Genomic DNA, 26438 nt, shown 5'->3' with positions numbered 1-26438 from the left:
CCTAACTGAAAACTTTTGCGAACTGCGCTCAATAACTGATTCAACATCTCAGTTCTAAAATTTTATTAGCTAAGACTTACAACACTGAATTATACTGAAAACAACAAATGAATGGCTAGTTAATAAAAATAAAAAAAGGAAGGAATTCTTTGAAATGAGAGCTATTGAAAAGAATCGATTCCTCTTTTTAAATCGCCCATCAGTAGAAGTGGGTGGTATCTGTTGGAGAGCCCGGCTGTATGTAAATGTCAGATAGATTTTAATATCAGAAGGACTGCCCCTGGATTTGCGGTCCAATAAAATGGGACGCAATGCCGACACCTGCTTATAAACACAGGAAACACGGTGCAAAGTCCAACATTTGTGCTTACAGGCGGTCAGACTGGGATTGAGCGCCGGATTTCAGCATGACTTCTAGCGCAGTACAGCTTCCCGGAGGCTTGAAGGCAGATCCTGCAGCACTGATGGCATCTCTGCAGCTCATGCCCTCACCGGTGCCCAACCCGGAGATCAAGTACACCAAGGTGGGTCACACTGACTGCAACACACACGCTAGAAAGTAAACGAATTTAATTAGAATATTAAGTAAGTTTATGACTAGTTTTATATGTGCGCACCTTTACACAATCAGGCGCATCAAACTTTTCTTAGAGGTTTAAGGTTTTGTCTGTCTAATCTTAAAAATAAACACCGGCAGTAAAAATGTTAAGATTTGGAAATGGGATTTTTTTTGTGCCTTTTTCCTTCCTTTACTTTGTATGGGTAATACGTTCTTTTGAATTAAGTTTGGGTAAGAGGGTAAAATCTGTAAAAAAAAAAAAGATGTCCAAATATATTGATAAGTATTACTAAGAAGCGAAGCACACACTAAATCACCAAACTAACTCCAGTGGAGTTATATCTGGTGCTATAAAAGTCTAGGGGAAAACTCTCTTAAATACGTTTATAAAAAATAAAGGTGCCAGTAAAAGTTCCTGAAAGTGATGCTTGGGAAGAACCTTTTTTGGTTCCCTAACAACCTTGGATGAGCCTTTGAAAAACAACACTGGGTCATCTAGACATCCATAAATGTTTTACTGATTGAAAGTAATTTTTCTAATTTCTGACATATCATGATGTCATTTTTAATATTAATATAATACTGTACAGGCCTAGTTTTAATTAAATATGCTAAATTTGATCTTTTATAATAGTGTATTGTGCAAACACAAAGAGGGAAATATGGAATTATTTTTTCTATAATTAAAGAGCTTTGTGTTTTTTGTTCACTTGTGTGCACTAGGTTCTGAGCATGTGTATTAAAGTCTGGCACTGACACTGCAGGGTTTTCTATTGGTTTCTTTAAAATGCTTTTACATATTAACAGCCTTTTGTATGATGTAAGTTTAAACATGCATGGACTTATAGTGCATTTAGTCATCTCTTATGCATGTTCCTTGGCAAATGCATTTAAAAATATTCCAGAGTAGCCATAATATTGTGTTAGTGCAGACCTTTTTTAATAAAAGGTTTGTTCACATTTATGGCAAGCGTGCGTAGCAGTGCACTAAATGTGTTGTACACTTTCCAAGCCATAAAAATGCACTTCAGAAATCTTTTCGACAGGCCGTGATATCCTCAAATCTGCAGAGCTGTGTCGGTTTTCACCTTGGGTAAACTTGAGATAAAACTCTTCTTATCAGCTTTTATGAAACACACAGATAAGTTGTTACAGTTTGCACTGTTAGGGTGGCAGCACACAAGACTCACAGCTGAGTGACAGGTATTTTTCTCATTCTGAACATCGTGTGTAAAGTGTGTGTGTGGAAATGGTGTTGCGTTTAGACAACGGCTGAAGGTGATACTCCACACGCGGGCCTAGTAATAAAGCAACTACATTTCTCTCTACGAGTCGCTTTTAGGCCGATATAACACACAAAATCTATTAAATGTTAAATATTAAATGTCTGAGAAGTTGATACAAAAAAGCAACTGTAGATATAAACTGTTTTACCCTGCAAGTCAGGTTTAGGGCAATGCAATACACATAACATTAAGTATTAGAATTTTAAGGGCCACATTAAATTAAAAAGTACAGGCGCAGGGTGGGGTGTGGGGTCTTGCCATTCTATAACATTCTTGCTGTATTAACTGATGGAAACACTGACAGATCCTAACATTACGCAAACTTAGTGAGAGGAATGTTTTTCTAATTTTTACTTTAGTATTTAGGGGGTTGGGGGCGGAGGGGGAGGGGGGTGGGTCTTTGAGCATATCTAAATGTTGAAGGAGACCCTTCAGTATACTCACAATACTTGGTATGCCATTTCAAAACATTACCATAAATTTAATTTGTAGAAATGCTGGCATTTAAAAAAAGACATTATAAAACTACTTGTAGGTGTTGCTGCATTGGCATGCATTGCTGAGTTGTTGAAAAGTTGCTGAGCAAGTGGTTGCTTTATTCTTTGAACTTGACAAATTATGTTTTTTGCCAGTATTCTTTTGGTATAAAGTATTAAAGCTTTGGCTGTTAATGATTTGAGATAAATAACCTTATTTGTATAACTTTATTGCTGATAGTACGCGCTGTTGCATGTGGATTATAACGGTTGGCACAGTGCAGTATGAACAAAGGGCACTGCGTTATTTAACACTAGATAGTCTCTTGGGTGTATTAAGTGTGTATACTGAGCAAATTCTCTGCCGTGTGTAATCAGAGTGTATACTGAGCGAAGGGAGTGTGTGTTCGCTGAAGACCAGGACTTTGTATATGAACCCTCAGGAATTTGAATTATCCAGTGTGTCTTAGGGGCAGTGATTCTGATTTATGGGCATTGCTAACATAGACACTGCTTTTAACCTGTTACTGCTTTTCCTGTTTGTTTGTGTGTGCAGTGATGCAAATATAAAGGTTCACTAGGAAAGAAATAGATTGTTATATTTCCATTTTATGTCTTTTTACTGAATCTGTAGAAAAAGCACAATTATTAAATAAAAAAGGTCCTGTTTTCTTAAACTTTTTTAAAATGTGACAATTTTGGGCAATTGTTAAATTCTGTCAGTAAGCACTTAGTATATGTGATTAGATTTTTTCTTCTGTTTTAAGCAGCCTCTTTTTCTTCCTTGTTTTTAACATCAAAAATAAAGAATTAATACAGAAGGTTAAATAATAGAACATAGATTTTACTTATATTCTTCTAGACTATGGCGGTTATCTATTGAGACTGTTACACACAGTCCTGTGCTGTTGTAGTTGTTGCTAGCGTCTCCGTGCCTGCACTGATCTGTGTGTAACAAACTCTTTAGATATAAAAGGGAAAAAGAGGGTGTTTTTTTAATGAGCGCTGGATGTTGGTTTTACTGACGGTGGTCTCCGTTTGAGCCCTCCGGCCTGATAGCAGCACAGAGGAAGCCGTAAATTAGCCTCCCTGATGGGGAGTTATTGATGTTTTCCCTGATCGTAAGCGAGACGGTAAGAGACGGAAGGAGAGCTATATGAGTTTGCGTATTTTGGGTAATTGATTGAGGTACCGGACCTTTCCATGGGAAAAAGACTGGGAGGAATCCTCACGCTAATTTTGCCCCCCCCCACCATGATGGAGATGATGTAGTCCCTCCATCCACAGATATAGGGAGTTAAAAATAAGTCGGATGTAGTGTACACATGTAGTTCTTGCTGTTGTAAAGTTTGTTTTATTGCTATGCCTTGGTCCCGACGATATTCTTGTGTTATGGTTGAATATAAGATGTGTCAGGTGGTGCAGCAGTGAGTTCTAGAGTTTGACTCTCAGTGAAGCTAACAACCTGGCCGGGTGTCTAAAGAGCACACTTGAAGGTGCTTGGGGGAGGGAAGGTTCTCCAGTGGTGCTGCATAAATGCGGCCTCTGTTATCTGGTCGATGCGCCTGCACGAGTGCAGCATTAAGGCTCTCGTGAACTCATCATTGTTTCCCATCCCTGACTCTTTTACTTTCTTACTCGGTGTACGTTAGGCTCCTATAAAAGCACGCAGTCCTCCCATGTTCACGCTCGAATTTCTTGCCCCCGCTATCAGCCATTAAAGGTTTAGGCGTCCGGCCGGAGCGAGAGCCGGTGTAAACTAATCTGAGGGACAGCTTGTGTGAATGAGGTAGGCTCCATCAATCCGTCAGTGGGTGAGCTAGTGCAGCTGGGGCTGTTTGGGGCTCCTCCGCTCTGGGTGCTGTCCGGTGCACCGTAATATATGGCCATGTCTGACTGGGAGGGTCAGTGGCCTTAACTCGCGAGAAACTGACCCCCACTTCTGGAGTTTTTCACTTCAAAAACGTACCATCCCTCCCCGAGATCCACATCAAACAGCGCAGAGGTGGAGGCTTTGCAGAGAGGATCTGATTTATTATAAGCAGCGCCGTGAGGACGATGTCTACCGTCTCTTGGGTTTCTCTCATCTCCTGCTCTTGCTTCATTACTTTTCTTTCATTCCTCTTACCTCTCCCTTTTATTGTCTTTGGCGTTTGCTTTATTTCTTACTCTGCGTGGGTAAACATGCCCTGAGAGGATCTATTTATCAATGTGTCACCTTCTGAAAGTCTCATGTTGTTTCTCTTGTCTTTTTATAAATGATTTTTAGGAATAATCAACAAAATTTTTGAGAAACTGAATCATTAATTCAGAAAAATCAACCTGGGTGCTTGGGTGGCACAGCAGTAAAACAGGATATCCCACCACTGCTCTGTTCAAATCTCTGCTTTGCTATTGGCAGGCTGGATTTCTACACAAATGTAATGGGCTATGTCTGAGTGGGGGGGGTCGAAAGGATTCCTCATAGCTGCTGCAGTTAAGTTATCTGCTGGCTGGTGGTTTGTGCCTTCACAGAAACGGGGAATAATAGAGATCAGTGCGTGACTCTCCTTAGGCGATACTGATCCCTGTGTGAACCCACTTCAAGCAGGTGAAAAGTAGTGGTTGACTGCTGCTCACGTGTGGTCTGCAGAGATATAACTGGGCAATTGGATATGACTAGATTAGGAGAAAAAGGGAAAAATGCATGAACAGAATTTAAATGGAACATTTTCTTTTTTATAAGAATGTAAAGCAATTTTTCTAATCTGATACTAGTATGCTGTTGTGGCCAAGATTTTGATCTGATAGCTGATCCATCCACTTATTTTAAGCTTTAATGCATAGCTTTAAATAAAGTACATTAATAATAACCAAACTTAAATCTTAACCATTCTTAAATTTTGTTTGGTTGCTCTAAAAGTATGATATTGTAAGAGAAAGTGGAAAAAATTCAAGTGAAAACATGAACTGCACGTTTTAATTGTTGTATCCTAAAGCATGTCCAGTAAGTAAGCAGAGAACAGCTCTGATTGGAAAGGATATGAAACTTCCTGTGTGGACCGAGCCCGGAGCTGCAGGTGCCCTGTTAGGATCCGGCTGCCTCTGGAATCTTGGCCTGTTGCGCGTTACCAAACATTTATGTTTCATTTTTTTTCACTTGCTTTCCCTGAAAAAGCTGGAGAGTGCCATTAAACGTTTCTCATCTGTGTGAGTCATTAGAAGTCGCTGGGGGCCAAACAGATGTTTTGCTGGCTGCATCGCAGACTTTGACATCGTCTGCCCCCGCACTGGGACAGATTTTTTACATTCGCATGCGCAACTGTGAATTGTAGGATCTTCCGACAGGCCCGATCGCAAAACTGCTCTCTCGCAAGGCTCCGATGGGAGCCTCCTGTTCCCTGTGTGAAGTAAATGGACTAGATCGAAATCAGAGCATTAAGTAGAAGCAGTGTTGTGCACATCGCGTGCTGCGAGCCCCACTCCCAAAATCTGTTTATAATAGGTGCGTCTCATCGCTGCGTTAGCGCCGCAAACATGGACTGTCAGAAGCCAGAGATTGGCAGCATTAAGAGAAGCAAAACTTTTTTAAATGCTTGCAGCTGCACTGTGGCGTGTGCGCGCAGACCTGACGTGTCCTCATTGTCCACTTTTCCCGTCAGTACAGCTTGTTAAGTCGCGGTCACACCAGGCTTTTGTCAGTGAAATTACACAAGTGAAATTATATTCATTTTACAGGAATTTGTCGCAATCACTGAGTGAGAAATTCATGAATTTTCACAACTGCATTGCTTATTTATGTATGGCAGCATAGTCAATCTAAAAATTTAGCATGGAAAGCGTGTAAATGTTGTTTACTTTTGTCTTTTTACTCTTTTGACACGGGCCAACAAGAACTCACATTTATTGACGTACTCACCTCTAGAAGCAATTTTAATCAGCCAATCTGTTCTCTGCATGTTTTAGATAGTTGAGAGGAAATTCATAGATGGGTTCTGGTTGCTGTGCTACACCCAATCTACCATGTTTGTTGGCTTAGTTAACTGTTCCCATTGGCAAGAGGGCTCGATTTTGCCAATGTATCTTCAATAACTGCTTAATCGTGGTCAGAGTTGCACTGTCCAGAGACACTTTGCAAGACTGCCAATCCATCTTGGGCCACCACACAAGTTTTGAGATGTTTTAACAGATATATTTAGAGTGGACGATAAGCAATGATTTTTGAAGAACGGCTGTAGGTGCGCGTGTGTCGTCCTCCGCCGTTTTCCGCTTGTTTCAGTCAGCAGAAAGAAGTCGTGTTTTTGACAGATGCCAAAATACCCGTGTGAACGCGGCCTCGGGCTCGCAGTAATGTTTTCGCCATTCAGTCATGAGAACAGCTTTTCGATTCTTGGCGTCGCCTCCCTGACGCGCAAGCAAAGAAAAGTAAAACGTTGATCGATCTGAAATTTTGCACCTCTGCGCTCGTCCTCTTAGCCTTTTCTTTTTTGAAGCGAAAGTGCAGTTTAACGAAACCTCGAGAGTTGATTTACAGCACGGCCCTGTCGCCCTTAATCAACTCTCTCAATGGGACGAGACAAAAGTGGGAGCGCCCCCAGAGCTTAGAAAAGTCTGGGCCAAATGGCCTCCGACGCTCATGCCTTTTTTGAGCAGTGATTTAGATGGCGGCTCGGCCCTCGGCACTGGTCGGAGGTGCCGTGAGCTAAGGAGTTACTTGCTGCATTATTCCGCTCTCGTCTGATTTAGGGCGTTTTGCTAAAATAAGCCCTATAAATTAAAAATCTAATTCTGTGCTCTGCGGGGCTTTCTGTTTTTTCTGTGACGTGAAACAAGGGCACTGACACTTTTATGAAGTGCACTTAATGAGTGTCTGATTAAAGTGATGTAGGGAGAGAGGTTTGGATCTGGCTGCTGTCTGTGTGGAAAAGGGAGTTTATTGCAGACTAGTACAGGCTGATACCAAAAATCCGCCGTCACTGAAAGCGTGTTTTTATACCCAGTTTCTCTTGTGAGCTCAAACCAACTTTCAGTCTGGGTAACAGCGAAGAAAAAAGAGAAAATAGTAAGAATTGGATGCTGAATTAAGCAGAAAAGCTTTTCCAAATGGACGATCATCTCATAGCTTGTCTAATATAAACACTTTTTACTATTTACAGTCAATTAAATTGCGCTTAAGCTCTAAAGTTTATGCTGCTAGAGGCACCGGGACACACAAACTTGGCGTGAGGGTTTTGTTTGAATGAAAAACCTTTGTAAATGTATATGTTTGCAATTCAAAGCCAGTTCGTGCTTCCTAACACCTCATCTATCTAAGCAGCTGCCAGCGACCGAAAACACTTTCCAAAGAATCGAAGTTTGCCTTACCCGACTGCAATGTCCCGATTGGCTAGTGAAACAGCGTCGTCATTAACCTACCCACTGCGAGGCCTGGTTGAAATATTTGTCTGTGCTATCGTATCTGATCACACCTGACATTACGGGTCTGGCGCAGAATCAGACCTACACTTTGCACGACGCGGCCTGCGGCAACTTCAAAGCTTTCCGCCCCGGCTGTACAAAGACATATTTTTGTTCGGCCTTTTATCGAGCTTGAAAAATGCCGGATTTTGGAATCTGACGCGGTTGTTTAACGGACCACTTCCTTTAACGCTTCACAGAGCCTGAGTGCTGCACGTGTTTTATGATCTCGTAAACGAGCAGCAATGTTGTGAAATCTGTCTGTACGAGAATTTGTGTGAGTGCTGGATTGTCTGTATAGAAGTGAGTAACATGGCAATATGGAAGACATCATACATGTTACGTATTGTAAAAATGTGGGGCTTTTAAAAAAAATAAAGCTCTAAAACTAAAAGCATATTGTACAATAAAAATAAGATGATTTTTGAGGAAAAGGGGCGAACAGCTGGTACAAAAATATATTTTACAGGATTTGAATGTACTTTAACATATGGTCCCTGCTTTATTCCAAAATCTGTCTTAAGGTAAATATTTAGGCAGTAAAATATGACGAGGAGTGTGTTATTGTAAATAACGTCCCTGCTGGGATTCCTTCACAAACACCAGCTGAAGCCAGGCTACATGGCTCATCACAGCCGTGATGTTTTTGTTAATAACACACAAATCAGTGTTTCATCACTTTTCTACAGTCGTTTTACACAGTGATGAATAAAGCAAAGAAACCAAAAACTATTTCTGCCACCAAAAATGTAGTTTGATCACAAGTTTCGTTTGCTAATGAATTTCTTTTGTTCTTATTGTTACAAATATAAAGACACTTTATACAATAAAACAATGGCATTGAAGCAGCATTTCAATAACTCAGACTAGCTTGTTTACATTTTTTCCACTAGTCATATTGCACCGCATATAAGCAATGCCCCCAGGAGCCTTTTATGCTGCCCATACTGATACTGATCACAAATGAAAACACGGAGACTTCCTCACTCAGTGACTCAAATCGTATCAAATCTGGGAAGCAATTGTGCAAAAATTTTACTCAATTGCTCTTTTAAGGAAGAGTTTGTATGTTTTAGTTTGTGTGTGTGTGTGTGTGTGTGTGTGTGTGTGTGTGTAGGAGAGACTGTCGCCTGTTGCATGTGAAAGTGTGTGTTTGTGTGTGTGTGTGTGTGGTGTGATAGGGATTTATTTCCCCCTAACCATTCACTGCTCTGTGTCTGGTGGTTGCATCACTCCCCAGAGACAGATCCAACACTACTGCAGATTCCCACATTCTAACCTCATTACACACACACACACACACACACAGGCGCGCACATGCACACAGTCAACACTGTGGTATTAGACATGCTGTGACTGTAGGTCTTCGCTTTCCATCTGCAGTTCTTGAGCTGCACTAGACCCTGTAAATTGATTTGAATAAAGTGAATATTGAATTGATAAGTAAAGCACCGTTATACTACAGCTTACTAAAGAATAAAACCTGTACTTCTAAATTTCGAATGAACAACCAGTTGGTTGTAAGGCAATACATACATTACCAAGATTTCACTAAATTCGATGTTCAGTCAGCGTGAATTCATATTATTGCTTACAAGTTATTGGTAATAAAGTAATGTCTTTTACATTAGTGCTTTATATGAATAAAAAACGGAGGGGAAATTCATCCATGCCTGTGCTACCACAAACCCTTGCTGTAAACCTAAACTCTATTCTCTTTCTCTGCAGATTTTTATTAATAACGAATGGCAGGACTCAGTGAGCGGCAAAACTTTCTGTACATACAACCCCTCCACCGGAGAGAAGATCTGCGATGTCCAGGAGGCTGATAAGGTACCAGTTAACACTCTCGATTGTAAGAGGGTATGGACTAGTGTTGGAACATTTGCCTTTTACATCCTGACAACGCTGACAGTGGGCACTTAGTCTGATATTGATGGATAAACCAGGTCGTTATCCTGCTAGAGCTATTGTGACTCATCCGGAATGGATGGATTTCATTTGTCCCTGAGGTGCACAAACACCTGTTTACAGGACAGGCTTAGATCAGGTTTTAAAATGTCTCTCTGGCCCCCTTTCTCTCGTCGGTCTGCTCTCACTTGCCCTGTATTTTATATCGTCTCTCAGTTTTGTTTTTTTACACCGTCTACCCTCTCTGTCTCAGGCGGATGTGGACAAGGCGGTGCAGGCTGCTCGGTTAGCGTTCTCTCTGGGTTCAGTATGGAGAAAGATGGACTCGTCTGATAGAGGGAGGCTGCTGTCTAAACTGGCAGATCTGGTGGAAAGAGATCGTGCTTACCTGGCTGTAAGTATCTTCATCTCACACATTTGTACATCTGTAACAATGTCAATTAGGTTTTCAGTCGCCCAGATAATTAACAAATGTTTATTTAAACACCAGTAAGTTAGAGTTACCCCGACACGGAAAAAGTAACAACTGCCGAACAGAAATAAGTGCTTTCTGTGCCCACCAAAAATCTACCAGCCTGTGAAACTCAACGTAGTAGCGTTTATCATGGGGTTCAGCAGCCCGAGAGAGCTCGGAGCAGACAAAGACCCCCACAACAATAAGCGACTGTTTAATGAGAGTCCGTCTGCCTGGCGCGTCCGCCGGAGCCGACGTGGCAGCGGCTTTGGCGCTAGCTGTATTCTCAACCATTCTGATTTGTTCTCGAAACGTCCGGGACCCTTGGTCGGTGGCACCAGCAGGGTTAAACGTATGACCTTTGGGTGCTAACGATCATACCACCTAAAACTCAAAGCGCATCTTTAAAGGCAGGACATTGTGCAATGGCAGCCATCACATGATGTCCGTCTTCGTCAGGAGACGTCATACGCTTTGTTTTTCGTCTCAGATCAACGTGACTGAAAAAAAAAAAAAAAAAAACTGCGGCAGAGCAGCTTTGTGCGCCCTCTCTCTCTTTTAAGTATTATGAATAAATCTGTCTCTCGCTTTGCCCTGCATAATAATAATAAACTAAACCCATGGGCTTTTTCCTCCCAAATCTAAACTAGTATACGTCTGAATCACTCTAAAATGGAAATGTGCATGTGGTCCTGATCATGTGTTTATATCAGATTAATCCCTCTTTGATAAGAAATCATGGCTGACAGAGAGATAACAAACCCAGGCCGTGACGCTGGCTATGTAAGTATCGTGTTTCCCCCCGAGGAGCGTGGAGAAAGTGTGCGCTCCGGCCTGCACAAGTCCCAAGTGCAGTGTTGAGGGAGTCGTGTTTAATCCCTGCGAGGGATTTTTCATCGCACTCCTCCTCCTCCCTAGTTTTCTTTCCTCATGCTCCATTTCTCCTCAGACTCTGGAGTCTCTGGACAGCGGCAAGCCTTTCCTCTCCTCCTTCTTTGTGGATCTTCAGGGAACAATAAAGACTCTGCGATATTTTGCCGGATGGGCCGACAAGATCCACGGCACCTCTATTCCAACCGGTAAGGTAACGCTTGTCCTGGTTCCACAGCTGCTTAACTTAAACCCACAGGACACAGAGTCACATCAACATATCTTCAGCAGAAGTCACCTGGAAACAAGGAGGCATTTATATTACAGCAAGGATGTGTCTGTTTGAGCGATTTCTTTTTTTTTACTGTTTAAACTCACAGTCTCGCTCCCACTGTCTCACCTAAACAGTCCCTATTATGCATTAATGTCTCAAAATGTTGAGACTTGTGACTAGACATGTCCTTAATGCAAACGTCTCTATAAACTATTTCTAACTCTCACCCAATAATAAAGACATTTGTTAGACAACAAAGTTTGATAAAGAAATCTTAGCAGTCTATCATTCAGACAAACTCTGTGTATTGCTGTTTGCTTGTGAGCATTTCCGCCCTTGGCTTTATGGCTGTGTTTCCAGATTGTAGCCATGGTGTGGTGCTGTGAAGTGTTGGAGTGATTTAGTGGAGATAGAAGAGCATAGATTGTTAATATATGTCACTGGAGAAGACAGAGTGTGTAAAAGTAATTTAGAGGAGATCCAGGACCAGAGTTATTAGGTGTTATGGTGATTTGGAAAATGTATAATAAGAGGGTTGGTTGGTATGGTGTAGTGTAGTTTGTGAGATGGTTTGGAATGTATTGTGAAGCCGGCATGATTAGTGCTGCTTTTTTAAGGATTGTAACGTTACAGAGATGTTCAGAGCATAAACACATCGGCTCCCTAAGCGGTTATAAATCTGCACACTAATGGCCGCCCTCCTACCGAGCAGCGCCACCATTGGAGCACAGTGACAGCTCCGGGGCTGGGGGGCACACAGGGCATATAGGGGGGCTGTTCTGGCTAATTTAGCTGTTTGAAAGAGACGCAGCAGGAGGCCTGGAGACTATTGGACAGCAGCGGACTCACAGCTCTGATATCAAAGTGCAGCTATTAGAGAGACAGAGAGAGACTTAGTGAGTGAGTGTATGTGGAGTCGTCTCATGGTGCATTGTGCGAGCGTCACACAGGTTAAGATAACTAAAAGCGATTTTTTTGTGTTGGACATCTGTATAATTGCTGTGCATTTTTACACTGTCAGAACCATCGTTTTAGGTCCACAAACCTCCAGCTTTCAAATCTGCACTCCTGCTGAATACCGTCTGTTCTTTTTTTTAATGCAGTTTAAGCTTATTATGGCTTCATATGGTTGCCATTGACTGCAGTTAATAATGATCTAGTAGACAAAGCCTACAGGACAAATAGGCAAAGAAAGTTGTCATTGTCAGTAGTGTTATTTCTCCCTTGTAACAGCAACAGTCCAGTCAGGTAAAGAGGACAGTTCCTGGGTGTTAGTGGCCTCTTCCTCTAAGTTTTTGATTGCATTAGGGTACGATGATATTATTTGCTAGTCTCTGTCCCATTTATCCATTCTGTCCATCAAAACACATACAGATATGACCCTGTCTTTGATTCTTTAATGATCATTTTGATATCTAACAGTGCCAGTGTTGTGTTCAGCTTGGACCCAAGCGCAAGTGCAAAAAAGTGTGCCAAAATTCCCCCATATATTTATTTTTTAAAAAGCGACAAGCTACTGTAATGTTTAACAGGTTAAGTATAGATACAAAATGTTAATGTACTTTGGATCAGCGGAAGAGTTCATTTATAACTTTTTAAAATTCAGTGTGTGTTATTGTAATTTTTTTCATTCAAGCTACTTAAACTGTCCTGCTCTGACCACAATTCTCTCGCCGCATCGGCCCACACAAATCGACCGCACTGGCCTCTGATTTTCTCCAGCCTGAAGCCGAAAGTTCTTGACAGCCAGCAGACGAACATACCAGCGAGCCTTTGTTGTGTTGCTAAAGCAAACTCACGTTGCAGGAACTCTCTAGTTCACTTTATTTCATCTTCAACTTAATCCCTAATACAATTACAGCACAAATAAACAGCATGTGTATCCTTGGCCCGCTCTTATCTGACCACCAGGGGAGATGAATCATTGTCCTCGTTGAGTCCAAATGCCTCATGGTACATAGACAATTTGTGCAGCCAGAGCAGAGCAGCTCGGACGTGTTCGCACGATCCTACAGAACAAGAGACAAAAGTCAGATAAATATACAGAGACGTGATTTATGCTGCTTCCTAAACACTGTATGTGGATTTCTGTTTTTAGCTCTTGTTTTTATTTCACTTTTATTTTAGCTGGCTATTTTTTTAAGCTATATAGCCAATCAGTAATTGAGGTCTAAAGGTAATGTAATAGTTAAACAGCTGCATAGTAGTGCAGCAGGCCTGTCTGTGTGGATTTTCTTCTGCTAGTTGATAATTATGCCATTAAGTAGATCAACTAGAAGATTCATTTTTAACAAAGATGAATGCGTTTTAATGATTAAGTCACAGAAAAAAAACAGTTGTAGAAACTGTGTATGTATATTGTATTTCTCCACAAGTTTAATTTCTTGGCTTTGCAGAGACCCGAATTCAAGTTTCAATGGTGCTACCGGCCTGGTCAAGCACTTAACAGACACAGTTGAACGTGTCTGAGGGAGGAAAGACTAGTTGGGAAATGTCAAAGGTGGCATGTGCTAGTCCGCAGCAATCATAAGCCAGCATGCGTGTGGTGCAATGAATTTTAAATGAGAAATGAGAAATACTTTAGAAAAGATGATGCCATTTTACAATGGAATGATTGTCGTCGTACTGATGAATTGCACGTTTTTGCATACCATGGGCATGTACAGTTTGCTTTTTCACGTTTTGATCTGTCTGTGCAGATCATACAAACATGGTCTGTTTACCGAAAGCGAGTAGATGATCCGTAATTACAGCTCAGGGTTTCCTGTATCAGTGTTTACAATTGCCTGTTCTTTGCTCTCACAGATGGAGGGTATTTATCGTTCACCAGACACGAGCCTATCGGAGTATGTGGACAGATTATCCCTGTGAGTACTGCTTTATTTTATATAAGAAAACCTTCCACTTACATAAATGTAAAGCTGTGTTTGTTTAGTGCTGCTGTTTTCAGGACAAGATTTTGGAAAGGTTTGTATTTTTGCAAAATGGGCGGTTTATTGGAAGTCTCTGATGTGTTTATTAGTCAGAAGCACTGATAAGAACAGAGACTGAGAACAAGGGAGGGAAAGAGGAGTTTCCCACTGCAGTTTCGAAATCAAGAACTGGCCTAAACTAACAGAGCCTAGGAGTTTATCACTAATATGAGAACTAACTGGAATTGTTGCAGCAATGATGGTACACAGGGCTCATCATCATTACTGTCATGCTATTGTTAGATTCAATGTAGAAATGTAGTTTTACACTTTGGTTACATTCATGACAAGAACTGTAGTTACTCGTTACACAAGATTCATCAGTTCACAAGGTTATATCAAACAGTCTTGGACAATTTAGTGTCTCCAATTCACCTCAATTGCATGTCTTTGGACTGTGGGAGGAAACCGGAGCACCCGGAGGAAATCCACGCAGACACGGGGAGAACATGCAAACTCCACACAGAAAGGACCCGGACCGCACCACCTGGGGATCGAACCCAGGACCTTCTTTGAAATGCCCAGAGTTACCTTTCATTCTTTCTCTGATTTATAACAGATTCATAGTCAAAGCTTAAATGTAAGTGTAGTTTCTGCTTTTTTAGTGCAGAGAGATAAAATAAAAGTGTTACATGCTAGTTCATTAGCATAGCATCAGCATTTCTTATCTCTAACAAAAATGACACAATTAGGTTTCTTTGGAACTTGACCGAGGTCAACAAAACACAGTTCCATTTTTTTGTAGCCATAATTTCTGCTATTTTGTGATGTACAAATTGCCCAAAATAGATGTGCACAAAAAGACGGAAAATGTGAGAGTGGGAGATGGGAGAATAAGAGGAAGAGTGAATGAACTTATTGCATAGTCAGAAATCCATGACTAGCTTTTTTGCCCTTTTCCTTGTAAGGGGAGGATGTTGTGAGTTACATTACTCATTCCCACAGAGCTTAATTCTTTTTTTAGTTTAATAATAAAAGACCAGATATGATTCAGGCCACAGACAGGGAGTTACCATCCTTTATTACACTGCATGAGCAACCACAATCATTCAAGTGACTCAGCTACACTGTGGATGATCAAAAGTGTGAGAGCGTATGAGGGAGGATCAGGCACTGAAATTAAGATAACGCCGACTGAATTCCTGTCCTATTCGTGTGTCTAGTGGAACTTCCCTCTGATGATGACGGCCTGGAAGCTGGGTCCAGCTCTCTGCTGCGGAAACACTGTGGTCCTGAAGCCGGCCGAGCAGACGCCCCTCACCTGCCTTTACATGGGAGCGCTGATTAAAGAGGTACAACAACATGCAATTACAAGAACTTGCTGATCTAAAGACATGCAGTACTGCTGATGCTACATTAACACAGCAGTGCCAGTGAACACAGACCCCTCAGATCAAAGAGCAGACCACAGTCACAGCCAGTAGAAAGAGCCTGGCCTGTTTATTACAGCACAAACAGATACCCACATATGAATCATTGGGATTTACATTTAAGAGTAACAAGTTTAAGCTGCATTCTAAGCGGTGCAACAAGGGGGCACTGTAGATTCTGTATGTATGTTCTTTTACACTCGGAGTGGCACTTTGTCAGCCCTGGATGACATATATTTGGGCAGTGGTAACTTAGTGGTTACGGTACTGCTCTAGTGATCAAAAGGTTGCTGGTTTAAGCCCCATCTCTGCAAAATTGCCCCTGTTGAGGGAATGAGCCAATCAAGTAACTCTCAATTGCAAAGCATTGTATACTGACACAATTATAAGTTGCTTTAGATAATAGCATCTGCTAAATATTGTAAGACTTGGGTATATCATTTAGGGTGGTGAAAGAGTATTCAATTTATTAACTTTTACTGTTATTGAATGAACCATTATTTATTATTATGGATTTTATTATTGAATGTACAATAGAAATGTGGTGTTTATAAAACAGGTTTAGGTAACTAAATGCACAGATGATACTCTGGGATCTAGAATCATAAAATCATAATAAAGCTGATCTCAGACATCCCGTAATAAATCCTGCCCTGTTTATATTCCTCTGTCTCTTTTTCTGCAGAACTGTGACATTTGCTTTCTTTTGTTCCTTTTGATGTTGTGTCCATCCTCTCTTCCTGCAGGCATGAAGGGAGAGCGGGATGGGTGCGGATCCCCCCTTTTATATCCTGTGGTGATCTTGGCTCCCGTCACCCTTGTTTTTTCTCTCTGTCTAAAGATTATTTTTCTCTTATTGTGTTTGCATAGGCCGGCTTTCCACCAGGAGTGGTCAATATTTTGCCGGGCTTCGGACCAACCGCAGGAGCCTGTATTGCCTCGCACACTGGCATAGACAAAGTGGCTTTCACTGGGTCGACAGAGGTAAGCGAAGTCACGCCGTCCTGTTCCTCCTTTTTTTTTAAACTGACAGGATGGCTGACGTGTGACCAGCCGTGTTGTGGTGGTGCTGCGTGCTGGTTTTGTGGTTTGGATGTAAACAGAGGAGATTTCCTGTGTGTTGCCTGAAACGCTGTAGACCTATACAGTTTACCTCACGCAACACAGAACAACCAAACATTCAAGCGTGCACACAGTCTTAAACAAACACCCAGAATATTGCTTAATCATTTCTAGCACTGGCAAACAGGCTGTCAAAACATCATAAAGATTGAGTGAATGAGTGAAGTACATGACTTTATAATACTAATGCAAACTCAAGAGATGCATGCTGATTTTAAAAAGCATGCCAACTTGAATATAGGTTGGATAAATAGAGTGACAAAAATGACTGTCGACTTTTCTAATTTACAAAGGTCAGTGTTTTAGCCAAAGCTAGCAAGTTTCTTTAGGGCTCCATGTGTAATGTCACTTACATGCTAGAAAAAATTCTGTGTTGTAAAATGTCTCAGTTTTATAAATGTATTTAATCAATTTTTTAAACTTTTTTTGAAGCTATTTATTGCAGTATAAACTAGACTTGACTGAAACCAAACTAGACTGACTTTAGTAACAGTATAAACACTATTTCAAACTGAACTAGACCGCTGGCCAGCACTGAACTAACAGAGGTTGATAGAAGCCACTGCTAGTGAAATTCTCACCATGTTAGGTATGGAATGATGGATCTCTGCTGATCTCACCATTCAGCCAAATGACAACACACTGACATCTTGTTGTAAACGATTATAATTTCTTACTCCAAAAGTCCGGCCTTGGCTTTGTAAATGTGGTTTATGGTCTAAACTGGATTATAGCATCTAATAACTCTCTCGGTTCTGCTGCATGTTTTGATCTGGTTCTGAATCTATTTCACAATTGCGTGTCATCATTTCAGCAGGATTTGGTGCTGTTTAGAAAAGTTTAGTCGTGTCGTTTATGGTGTGAAATGTGTTGAATAAATGAGCCCTGCAGAGTTCCACAATTTGCCATTAAAAGGGTCTGCAAAGACAAGAGCAAGAGCAGATGCTATATATAGACACGCAACACCGACTTCGCTAAAGACGGGTGCAAACAGAGACACCGTAACCAAAGCAAATTCCAAAAAAAAAAAAAAAAAAAAATCCTAAAAATGTGGCTTATGCAGACCACGTCACTGTTGATTTTGAAACAGTGAGAAAGTATCATTTTGTGAGAAATGACGGCCAGTATGATTCCCAGTTATCAGATCATGAACCCCATGTCCTTCCGACAGGTCACGGGGAGGGATGTAGATGACGTAAGTGGACAGAGCGCAGTAATCACTGTGTAAATATTCTATCACTTTAACATCGTCCCAAACTGTAATCCACACCCGTGTTGGGAAAAGCTCACTGTTCACAGAACCACCCAGCCAGCGCTCCAACCTTCCTGCTGCTGGCAAAGACCACCCAGTACTTTCTTATGCATTCTCTCCCTTCCTTTCACCTGTGCTTTCTCTCTCTCTATGTCTTTTACCTTTCTGTCTCTCGCCCCTGTTTCTCACTTGTCATTTCTCTTCAACCTGGCTTCTTACGCTCTTTCTCTCCCTTGTCCTCTATTATTGTCTCTCACACTTATGCTTTCTTTTTCCTCTCACCTGTCCCCACCCAGTCTCTTACCAGTCCACTCCCTGGATTTTCTTCCCCTCCCTTATCTCTCTCTCTCTTCCACCCAAACTTGCTTTCATCCATCCTTTTTCTATCTTACCCAAAGTTTCTCTGACCTTAACTTTTTTTTGTAATGATAATTTTTTAAACAGAAATTTTGTACAAATAAAGTTTAAAAAAAACCCTCAAAAACAGTGTAGAGTTTCAGTTTTAATCAGTAGTTTATTACATGAAGAGAGATACTGTACTTTATCAAGACCATGCACAGCCTCTGACTCACCTAATACACTGTGTTCCAAATTATTATGCAAATAATATTTTCTCAGATTTTCCAAAATTACCTATATGAATTGCAGTCATTGTAATTTTCCAGTCATCAACTATTAGAGTACAATTGAAAGGTTTTTGAACAAACTGCCAATGATAACAGTATATTTAAAAAAAAATAAAACACTCAAAATGCACTCAAAATGCATGTTCCAAATTATTATGCACAGCAGAGTTTTCAACCTTTTCATTTTTATAAAGAACAAAAAAATGGTCATTTGTGAAATTATAAGCATTAGCAGGTTATTACAAACTGAAATCAAACAGTTTTCAAGTCAAAACTTTATTCTAGGTGATGTTACATTTGCACATAGGACCCCTTGTTCGAAAGGAGCTTCTGAACTCTCTCGTCCATTGAATTTGTCAGGTTTTGGATGGTATCTGCTTCAATTGTTTTGCATGAGGACAGAATACCCTCCCAGAGCTGTTGCTTAGATGTGAACTGCCTCCCGCCATCATAGACACTCCTTTTGATGATGCTCCAGAGGTTCTCAATGGGGTTGAGGTCAGGGGAGCATGGGGGCCACACCATAAGTTTGTCCCCTTTTATGCCCATAGCAGCCAGAGATGCAGATGTGTTCTTTGCAGCATGAGACGGTGCATTATCATGCATGAAAATGATCTTGCTGCGGAATGCACGGTTCTTCTTCTTGAACCATGGCAGGAAGTGCTGTTTGAGAAACTCCACATACATTATGGAGGTCATCTTTACCCCTTCAGGGATCCTAAAGGGGCCGACAATCTCTCTCCCCATGATTCCAGCCCAAAACATTACTCCACCTCCTCCTTGTTGGCGCCGTAGCCTTGTTTGCATGGGGTGTCCATCAACCAGCCATCCTCCACTCCATCCATCTGGACCATCTAGCGTTGCACGGCACTCATCGGTGAACAAAACAGTTTTGAAGTCAGTCTTCGTGTATCGTTTGGCCCACTGGAGCCGTTTCTGCTTGTGTGCAGTGGATAGAGGAGGTCGACAGGATGGCTTACGCACAGCTGCAAACCTCTGAAGGACCCTGCATCTTGTTGTTCGGGGGACGTTGGAGGCACCAGCAGTTTCAAAAACTTGTCTGCTGCTATGACGAGGCATTTTTGCAGCTGCTCTTTTAACCTGACGTAATTGCCTGTTGGAAAGAGTCCTCAATTTTCCCTTATCAGCACGCACACGTGTGTGCTCTGAATCAGCTACATACTTCTTGATTGTGCGATGATCACGATGAAGTGTCTTGGCAATGTTGATTGTAGTCATGCCTTGACCTAAACACTCCACAATTTGTTGCTTCTCAGCAGCCGACACGTCCTTTTTCTTTCCCATTTTGGCTGAAAATGTAGGCTGCTTAATAATGTGGGACAGCCTTCTTAAGTAGTCTTGCCTTTAATTGGACACACCTGCCAAACTAATTAGCACAGGTGTCTGCAATTGCTTTCAGTGATATAAAGAGCCCTGACACACATCACCATCAATGAGTTTAACTGACAAACAAAAAAATTCTTACCTTATCACTCCTAAACACTTTTTGCATAATAATTTGGAACACAGTGTATATATAAAGGCCAGTCAGACCATCTCCTGGTTTTGGTTTAGCAAAATGATTTCTGAAACCTTATACAGCTTTATGTTCTTGTAAGGAATTCCATCAATCCACATGAATGAATAATTAGTTAACTCAGGAATAATCAGTCAGACCTATAACATAAACAAATATCAAAATTGAGATTGAAGCTAGGTGCACATCCCACATCAAGATTTAACATAGTATCTACACATTACATTTATCCAGTCTATTCATTTGGATATAAATTTTATTAACTTTATTTGGCTGATAGGTTTATGGATCAATGGACAATACACTAATGTATCTAGTGAGAGCTTGGAGCCGCTCCATAGAAGTTGGCGTGCGTTCGGAAACACATTTATGATTATAGCCCCGTGTAAAACATCCTAATCATTCAACGTTGTCGTCTCATTTCTTGCGGTGATATCTGATTGAAAACAGACAGGGTAAACGTCGGTGTACGTGTGGGCGTGTGTGGCGAGTGGAAATATGGCCAAACGTTTGTTTATGATGAGGAGCAGTGCATGTGAAAACCTGTTCCAACAGCGTTGGAAACGATCAGTGATTAACAGAAACAGACTGTAAGATGAGATCTTGATTTCCTGACCATCCCAAACAGACAGTCTGATCTGAGGAGAGACTGGAAACTCCGAACTCATCTGCTCTGAGATCTCGATCTGTCACTGTTTCCATTCCGTTATATGAACTGGTGAAACCATTGTCTGGTATTAAAAAACATTTGATTTGTAATAGCATCGAACAGAACAACACACGCTTTTTAAATTCAAAGTTAAATAAGCATTTTCTCATTAATTATTAGTTATTATTTTCTCAATTTTGCCTGTTTTTAATGTTAGATTTGTTTATGATTCTGGGATAAAACACAGGCTAAAATCTTAGTAACTGATCAGTTCTGGTGCTGAAAGGACTTAACCAGTAATGCATCGCTATCCATGCTAAACATGCCACATGCTTTCATTTAGAGAATCTGCTGAGCCAAAGACCACACAGGCCTTTTTTCCTCTCTCTCTCTTCCACCTTTCTAATGCTCCTCAGTTCCAAATAGTGCAGATCATCCTACGCAAACCTGCGGTCACTGCTTCCTGTTCTAGATTAAACAACAGATCTGGCTGATCTAACTGTGCATTTTAAACACAGCGTTCCTTCCTCTATGTACCACAGCCTCCGGGGCCACTGATAGATATTTCTGCTGTGGGCCCAGGCCACTGTTTTGCGTTACTAGGCCTAAAAGCTGGTGCAGGGTTGTGTATATGTGTGGGTACGGAGGTCCGACAGGGTAGTTTGGGCTGCAGGATTTATTAACGACAGCTCCCCACTGATGGGGGAGATTTAGTGAGGCTCAGCGACGAAGAAAGTAAAAAAATTTCTGCTCTCCGCACAGGTTGGCAAGCTGATCCAAGAAGCAGCTGGAAGGAGCAATCTGAAGAGAGTCACGCTGGAGCTGGGGGGCAAGAATCCCAACATCATTTTTGCTGACGCAGATTGTGAGTATTCAGACAGCGTTTTATGGTCGTCCTGTCGTACGTGTGGTGTGACGGTATGTGCACAGGTGCCTCCTCAGTTGCCTTGTTTGTCACTTGTTCATGATCAAAGGCCTGGGACTTTTGGGGGTCTCTCAAAAGAGTGCACTACATTTTTAAGTGTCGATCGGGACAGTGATTTGTTTCTGTTTGTGTTTTAATAACTTGGCTCATTATGCAAAACCAAAATGACCCTCTTGTGTGGTATTTACTACCTTAGAATCATGTCTGATCATTCCAGTACAGGCAGTGTAAAGGCAGTGATGTCTTGACATATAATTACGACTGATTAAAACCACACCACAATAACAGTTACAGCTTTAAGTTAGCTGAACGTTCATGGACTTTAACATGTTATGTTTCATTAATTAAATCTGATCACTTATCAGGAAATGTTGACAGTGATAGTAGTAAATACAACAAAAGTGGGACTTTAAAGTGGATTATTTCTTGTTCAGCTTTATTTAAATTTTATTTTACATTAATATTCTCATGTTGTTTCTGGGTTAGAACATGAGAATATTTCAAAATTGGATTTAAAATACATTTTATGTTCATCAAATAAATCAGGACTTAAAAGAGGGGTTGCCGTTTTAATACAAAATTCTATCCAATTTGAGTGGCTATCTGAAAGGAAAGGATTTTAAATGTTCTGTTCAACTCTTCTTTGTAGATTTAGTCCAGTGGCTGTAAGTGCTTCTCCAAATCAAGGTGTCAGGCAGACCTTTTAAATGCTTTCAGCAGGCGTGAGAGGGGCTGCCTCCGGCCCGTAAATCAGGACAATGGACTTTGCACAGGCTGAAGGCATCCCCACACGGCCATAAATCGTACCATTTCATTAACCCCTCACATACCAGCTCTACCTCTGCATTAGCCTGGCATCCAAAATTAGCTAACACACATCATCAGTGTGAAGAAGAGACTGAAAAAAGGATTGTTTTACCAGTAGTTTAAGTTTTAAGTGAGCAAAGAGTTTTATTAAACAATCTAAAGTATTTATTAGATTTCCTCTTTTAAGGGTTTAGTATAGAACTATAGAACTACGTATAGAATTAACATTGTAATAGTTTTTCTGTTGACTGTATTGTATTATTATATAGTCTACCAGAAAAACAGTGCCAAGCCAAAAATGCAGTTAGATGATCTGCTGTGGCGTCCCCTAACAGGAGCATCTGAAAGGAGTCATTTATTCATAATATTAAAACATTATAGTGAACATTAGTGATTTAATAATGCACACTAATGACATGCATTAAAAAGTCATTACTGATGAACCAGATTTTTGCCAGTGTTTAAAAATGTAGAACTGTGGAGGCTGAAAATGAATTGCAGTCATCTTAATCTTAGCATATTTCTTTCCCACAGTGGATCTGGCGGTGGAGCAGGCGCATCAGGGTGTGTTCTTTAACAGCGGTCAGTGCTGTACCGCAGGCTCGCGAATCTTCGTGGAAGAGCCCATATATGAGGAGTTTGTGCGCAGGAGTGTGGAAAGAGCGAAGAGGAGGATAGTGGGAAGCCCCTTCGACCCCACCACTGAACAGGGACCTCAGGTAATGTGTGCAATAAACTCAATTTAGAATAATTCTGACTGCTTGTTGAGGAAACGTTCATAACAGCACTGATCTTTAGTACAAACATCTCACGTCATGTTTTTTCCCCTCAATGTTTAGATCAGTGCTGAACAGCAAAGACGTGTGTTGGAGTTAATCGAAAGTGGCATTAGCGAGGGTGCTAAACTGGAGTGTGGAGGAAAAGCACACTACTCTAAAGGCTACTACATCCAGCCTACGGTCTTCTCCAATGTACAGGACCACATGCGCATCGCTAAAGAGGAAGTACGTAGCACTGGCACGATTACACAAGTGCTACTTATCAACTTATATTGGAAACGAGTAGTTTGTGTCACTTTGTCAAGCTTAATCTACCGAAAGGAATTCAAATCCTCTAATAAAATACAGGGAATTTTGGGGCGATTACTAGAAGACAAATGCATCGACTTTGCCTCAGTGCTTTGTTGGGATTTTGGTTTAATAGTTAAACAAGTCTGTGAGCAGGCAAAGTTGGCTACACAGCTACTATATCATATAAAATCACATTACTATACTGGAGTGTTTGGATCTTTCATGGCTAGCTCAGCCAGAGCAGTTGTGCTTTTGGTCGACAACATGAAATCGCTCGCTCAAATTCAATCACAAGTAATCAAGACTATTTTACTTGTCAAATTTAGCTGATAAACGGCTGATGTGACTGTACTTATAAGGGTAAATCTGCATTTGGAGAAATATTATAGTGAGGTTGTTGAGAGCGTGGAAATAAAAAATGTGTCATGTTGAGTATCTGTAGTTAGACGAACTCTGGAAAGCGAACCAAACATGTTTTCGATGTCATTGACTGACTGGTCCTCATTACCCAACACACACACAATCAATCCTCATAATGAGACGTTCCAGCTGTGCGTCAAAAACTGTTTGCTAATGGCTGTCTGGCTAATCTGTGGCAGATCTTTGGACCGGTGCAGCAGATTATGAAGTTCAAGACAATTGAGGAAGTCATTGAGAGAGCCAACAACACAGAGTACGGTCTGACTGCTGCCGTCTTCACCAACGACATCAACAAAGCCATGGCCATCTCTACAGCTGTGCAGGCCGGCACTGTTTGGTAAGTGGTTTCACATACTGCATATACTGTATTTATATATTACAGACATAAATCACTCGTACACTACTTATGCCATAGATGGGGTTTAAAAAAAGTCTTTATTTTCAATTGCAGAGCATTAAAATGATAACTGACTGCTGCAGAACTGTCGTACCAGTCATGTCGAAGTTATTAGTTACAACACTGACTAAAACTTTGTTTTCATCCGCAGGATAAACTGCTTTAACGCTCTGAGCTGTCAGTGTCCATTCGGAGGATTCAAAATGTCAGGAAACGGCCGTGAACTGTAAGTGCAATTTTGGGTAATAGTCTGTCTTAGTTTTTGTAATCTGACCGCTTAAAGTGGGGAAAGAAGTGCCTGTACTCACCTTATTCTCATGTTGACATGTGCATCAGCAAATCATTAGGTGTTACATTCTGATTTGCCTATCTTATATATACAAAAACGCATGTTTGCTCTTGAGTAAAGTGACATGCTGGGAAACGTTTTGCCTCTAGGCACTAAGGTAAAAACATGTCTTGTCACTCCGACGTCATTGCTTTGTGATGGTTGGCGGCACAGATGGGTCAGCTTTCTTCAGTGCCCTCTGTCTTAAATTAAAACACTGAGCAATAAACAAGATATATTAAAAATAATGTCTAATAAGCAATGCTCAGAGATGTGTAGCCTTTTAACCCTTGTGGGTATGTTTAAATCATGTTTAAAACTTTTCCAGTTAGTATGCACCATCTCGTTTTTTTGCACTATTAGCATGAAGTTAAATTAACACATTTTCTCATCATTCCAACTGTCATTCAGCACCTGTTTAAAAAGCCATATCAGCTGCTTCTACCGGACTCTACTAATAAAATCAGTGTGTGTTGATGGAGATTTTTTTTGCTTTCTGTTTTTAGGGGTGAATACGGGTTGAGGGAGTACACAGAGGTGAAGACTATCACAGTGAAGATGCCTGGGAACTTATAAAGCTTAAACTCACCTACCTGTTCCTACTGGAAGAAGATCCTTCTCTGGATTCATCACTCTGGCATGATGCCATCCACTAACCAGCATCCCAGTTGGGCAGTACCGCCATGTCTACTTTAACTCCAGTAGTGACCTCCCTTCAGCGTTTCCATTAACCGTACTAAAGCACTTGGAGACAATGAGGGAGGAGGATCACACTATACATCGCTCCATCTCCAGCGCCCAACACTAACAGACTGAAAAACACCAACATTACCAATACCAACGCCAACACCATAAAGACCTACATGGTTTACACAACCAACTTACCTTTAATCTAATCCACTGGCTAAAATAGATTTTATACTTAGACCACTGAAGCAGTCTGTCTCAGCATTCAAACCGCTGGATCTTTTTATTATTAAGTATTAATTTTAAAATGTAATTGTTTAATTGTTCTGTCTTTTGCTGTTTTTGTTTTATGATGTATAACTCATCAACATGTTGACCAATGTAAACAGATGGTTTACCTCAACAATAGTTATTATTAGAAGCATTTTACATGAATGATTACTTATTTGTGTCATTTACTTTCATTCTAAACAGCTCTGTACTATAAACATAAAAGCTTAAATATAATAACTGTAGTTTTCATCATTAAAAGCTTCATTTTCAAACGGTGTCAGTGTTTCACTTTTTACATGTTTAGGATTAAAAAGCAATCATATACCAATGGAATTTAATTGATAAAGAAAATACACCATGCTTGCAAAAACCAGGACAATAGTGACAATAAAAAAGCAAGCACTATTATTACTAACGACCCTATAATACACAGCAACAGATACAACAAGCATGTAGCATTACCACCAAGCTATGTCTTCACTACACCACTGAAAGACAACTTGTTAACTAGCTATTGCTAGTGTTAACAAAAGAAACCTGTGTAACTAACAAAAGTACGTTAAAAAGTTACTATTACTATGCAGCATGTCCCTCACAACCTATAAGTGCTGCCTAAGTGTCAGTATACTGATGTACAGAAACTAGTCATGTATATGTGGACATGTGTAATACATGTATATTGAAACAGAAATGAAGCCGTATCTCAGCTCTGGAACATGATAGAGTCACAAAACCTG

General features: G+C 40.8%; 1 protein-coding gene across 1 annotated transcript; it reads left to right on the top strand.

The window, feature by feature from the left end:
* The first annotated feature begins 354 nt into the window (after positions 1-354).
* aldh1a2 (aldehyde dehydrogenase 1 family, member A2) lies at positions 355-25930 on the top strand. Its single transcript, XM_062989938.1, has 13 exons — positions 355-524; positions 9486-9590; positions 9922-10062; positions 11072-11201; positions 14072-14133; positions 15402-15530; positions 16479-16592; positions 21557-21659; positions 23061-23245; positions 23366-23530; positions 24196-24353; positions 24565-24639; positions 25248-25930. Exons 1-13 carry the CDS (start codon positions 408-410, stop codon positions 25315-25317), a joined length of 1554 nt encoding a protein of 517 aa, XP_062846008.1. The 5' UTR covers positions 355-407; the 3' UTR covers positions 25318-25930.
* The last annotated feature ends 508 nt before the right edge of the window (positions 25931-26438 follow it).

Source organism: Trichomycterus rosablanca, chromosome 27, assembly GCF_030014385.1.
Source record: "Trichomycterus rosablanca isolate fTriRos1 chromosome 27, fTriRos1.hap1, whole genome shotgun sequence".
Taxonomy (NCBI): Eukaryota; Metazoa; Chordata; class Actinopteri; order Siluriformes; family Trichomycteridae; genus Trichomycterus; species Trichomycterus rosablanca.
Note: the sequence above shows the minus strand (reverse complement) of the source record. Positions and strands in the feature narration are given on the sequence as shown.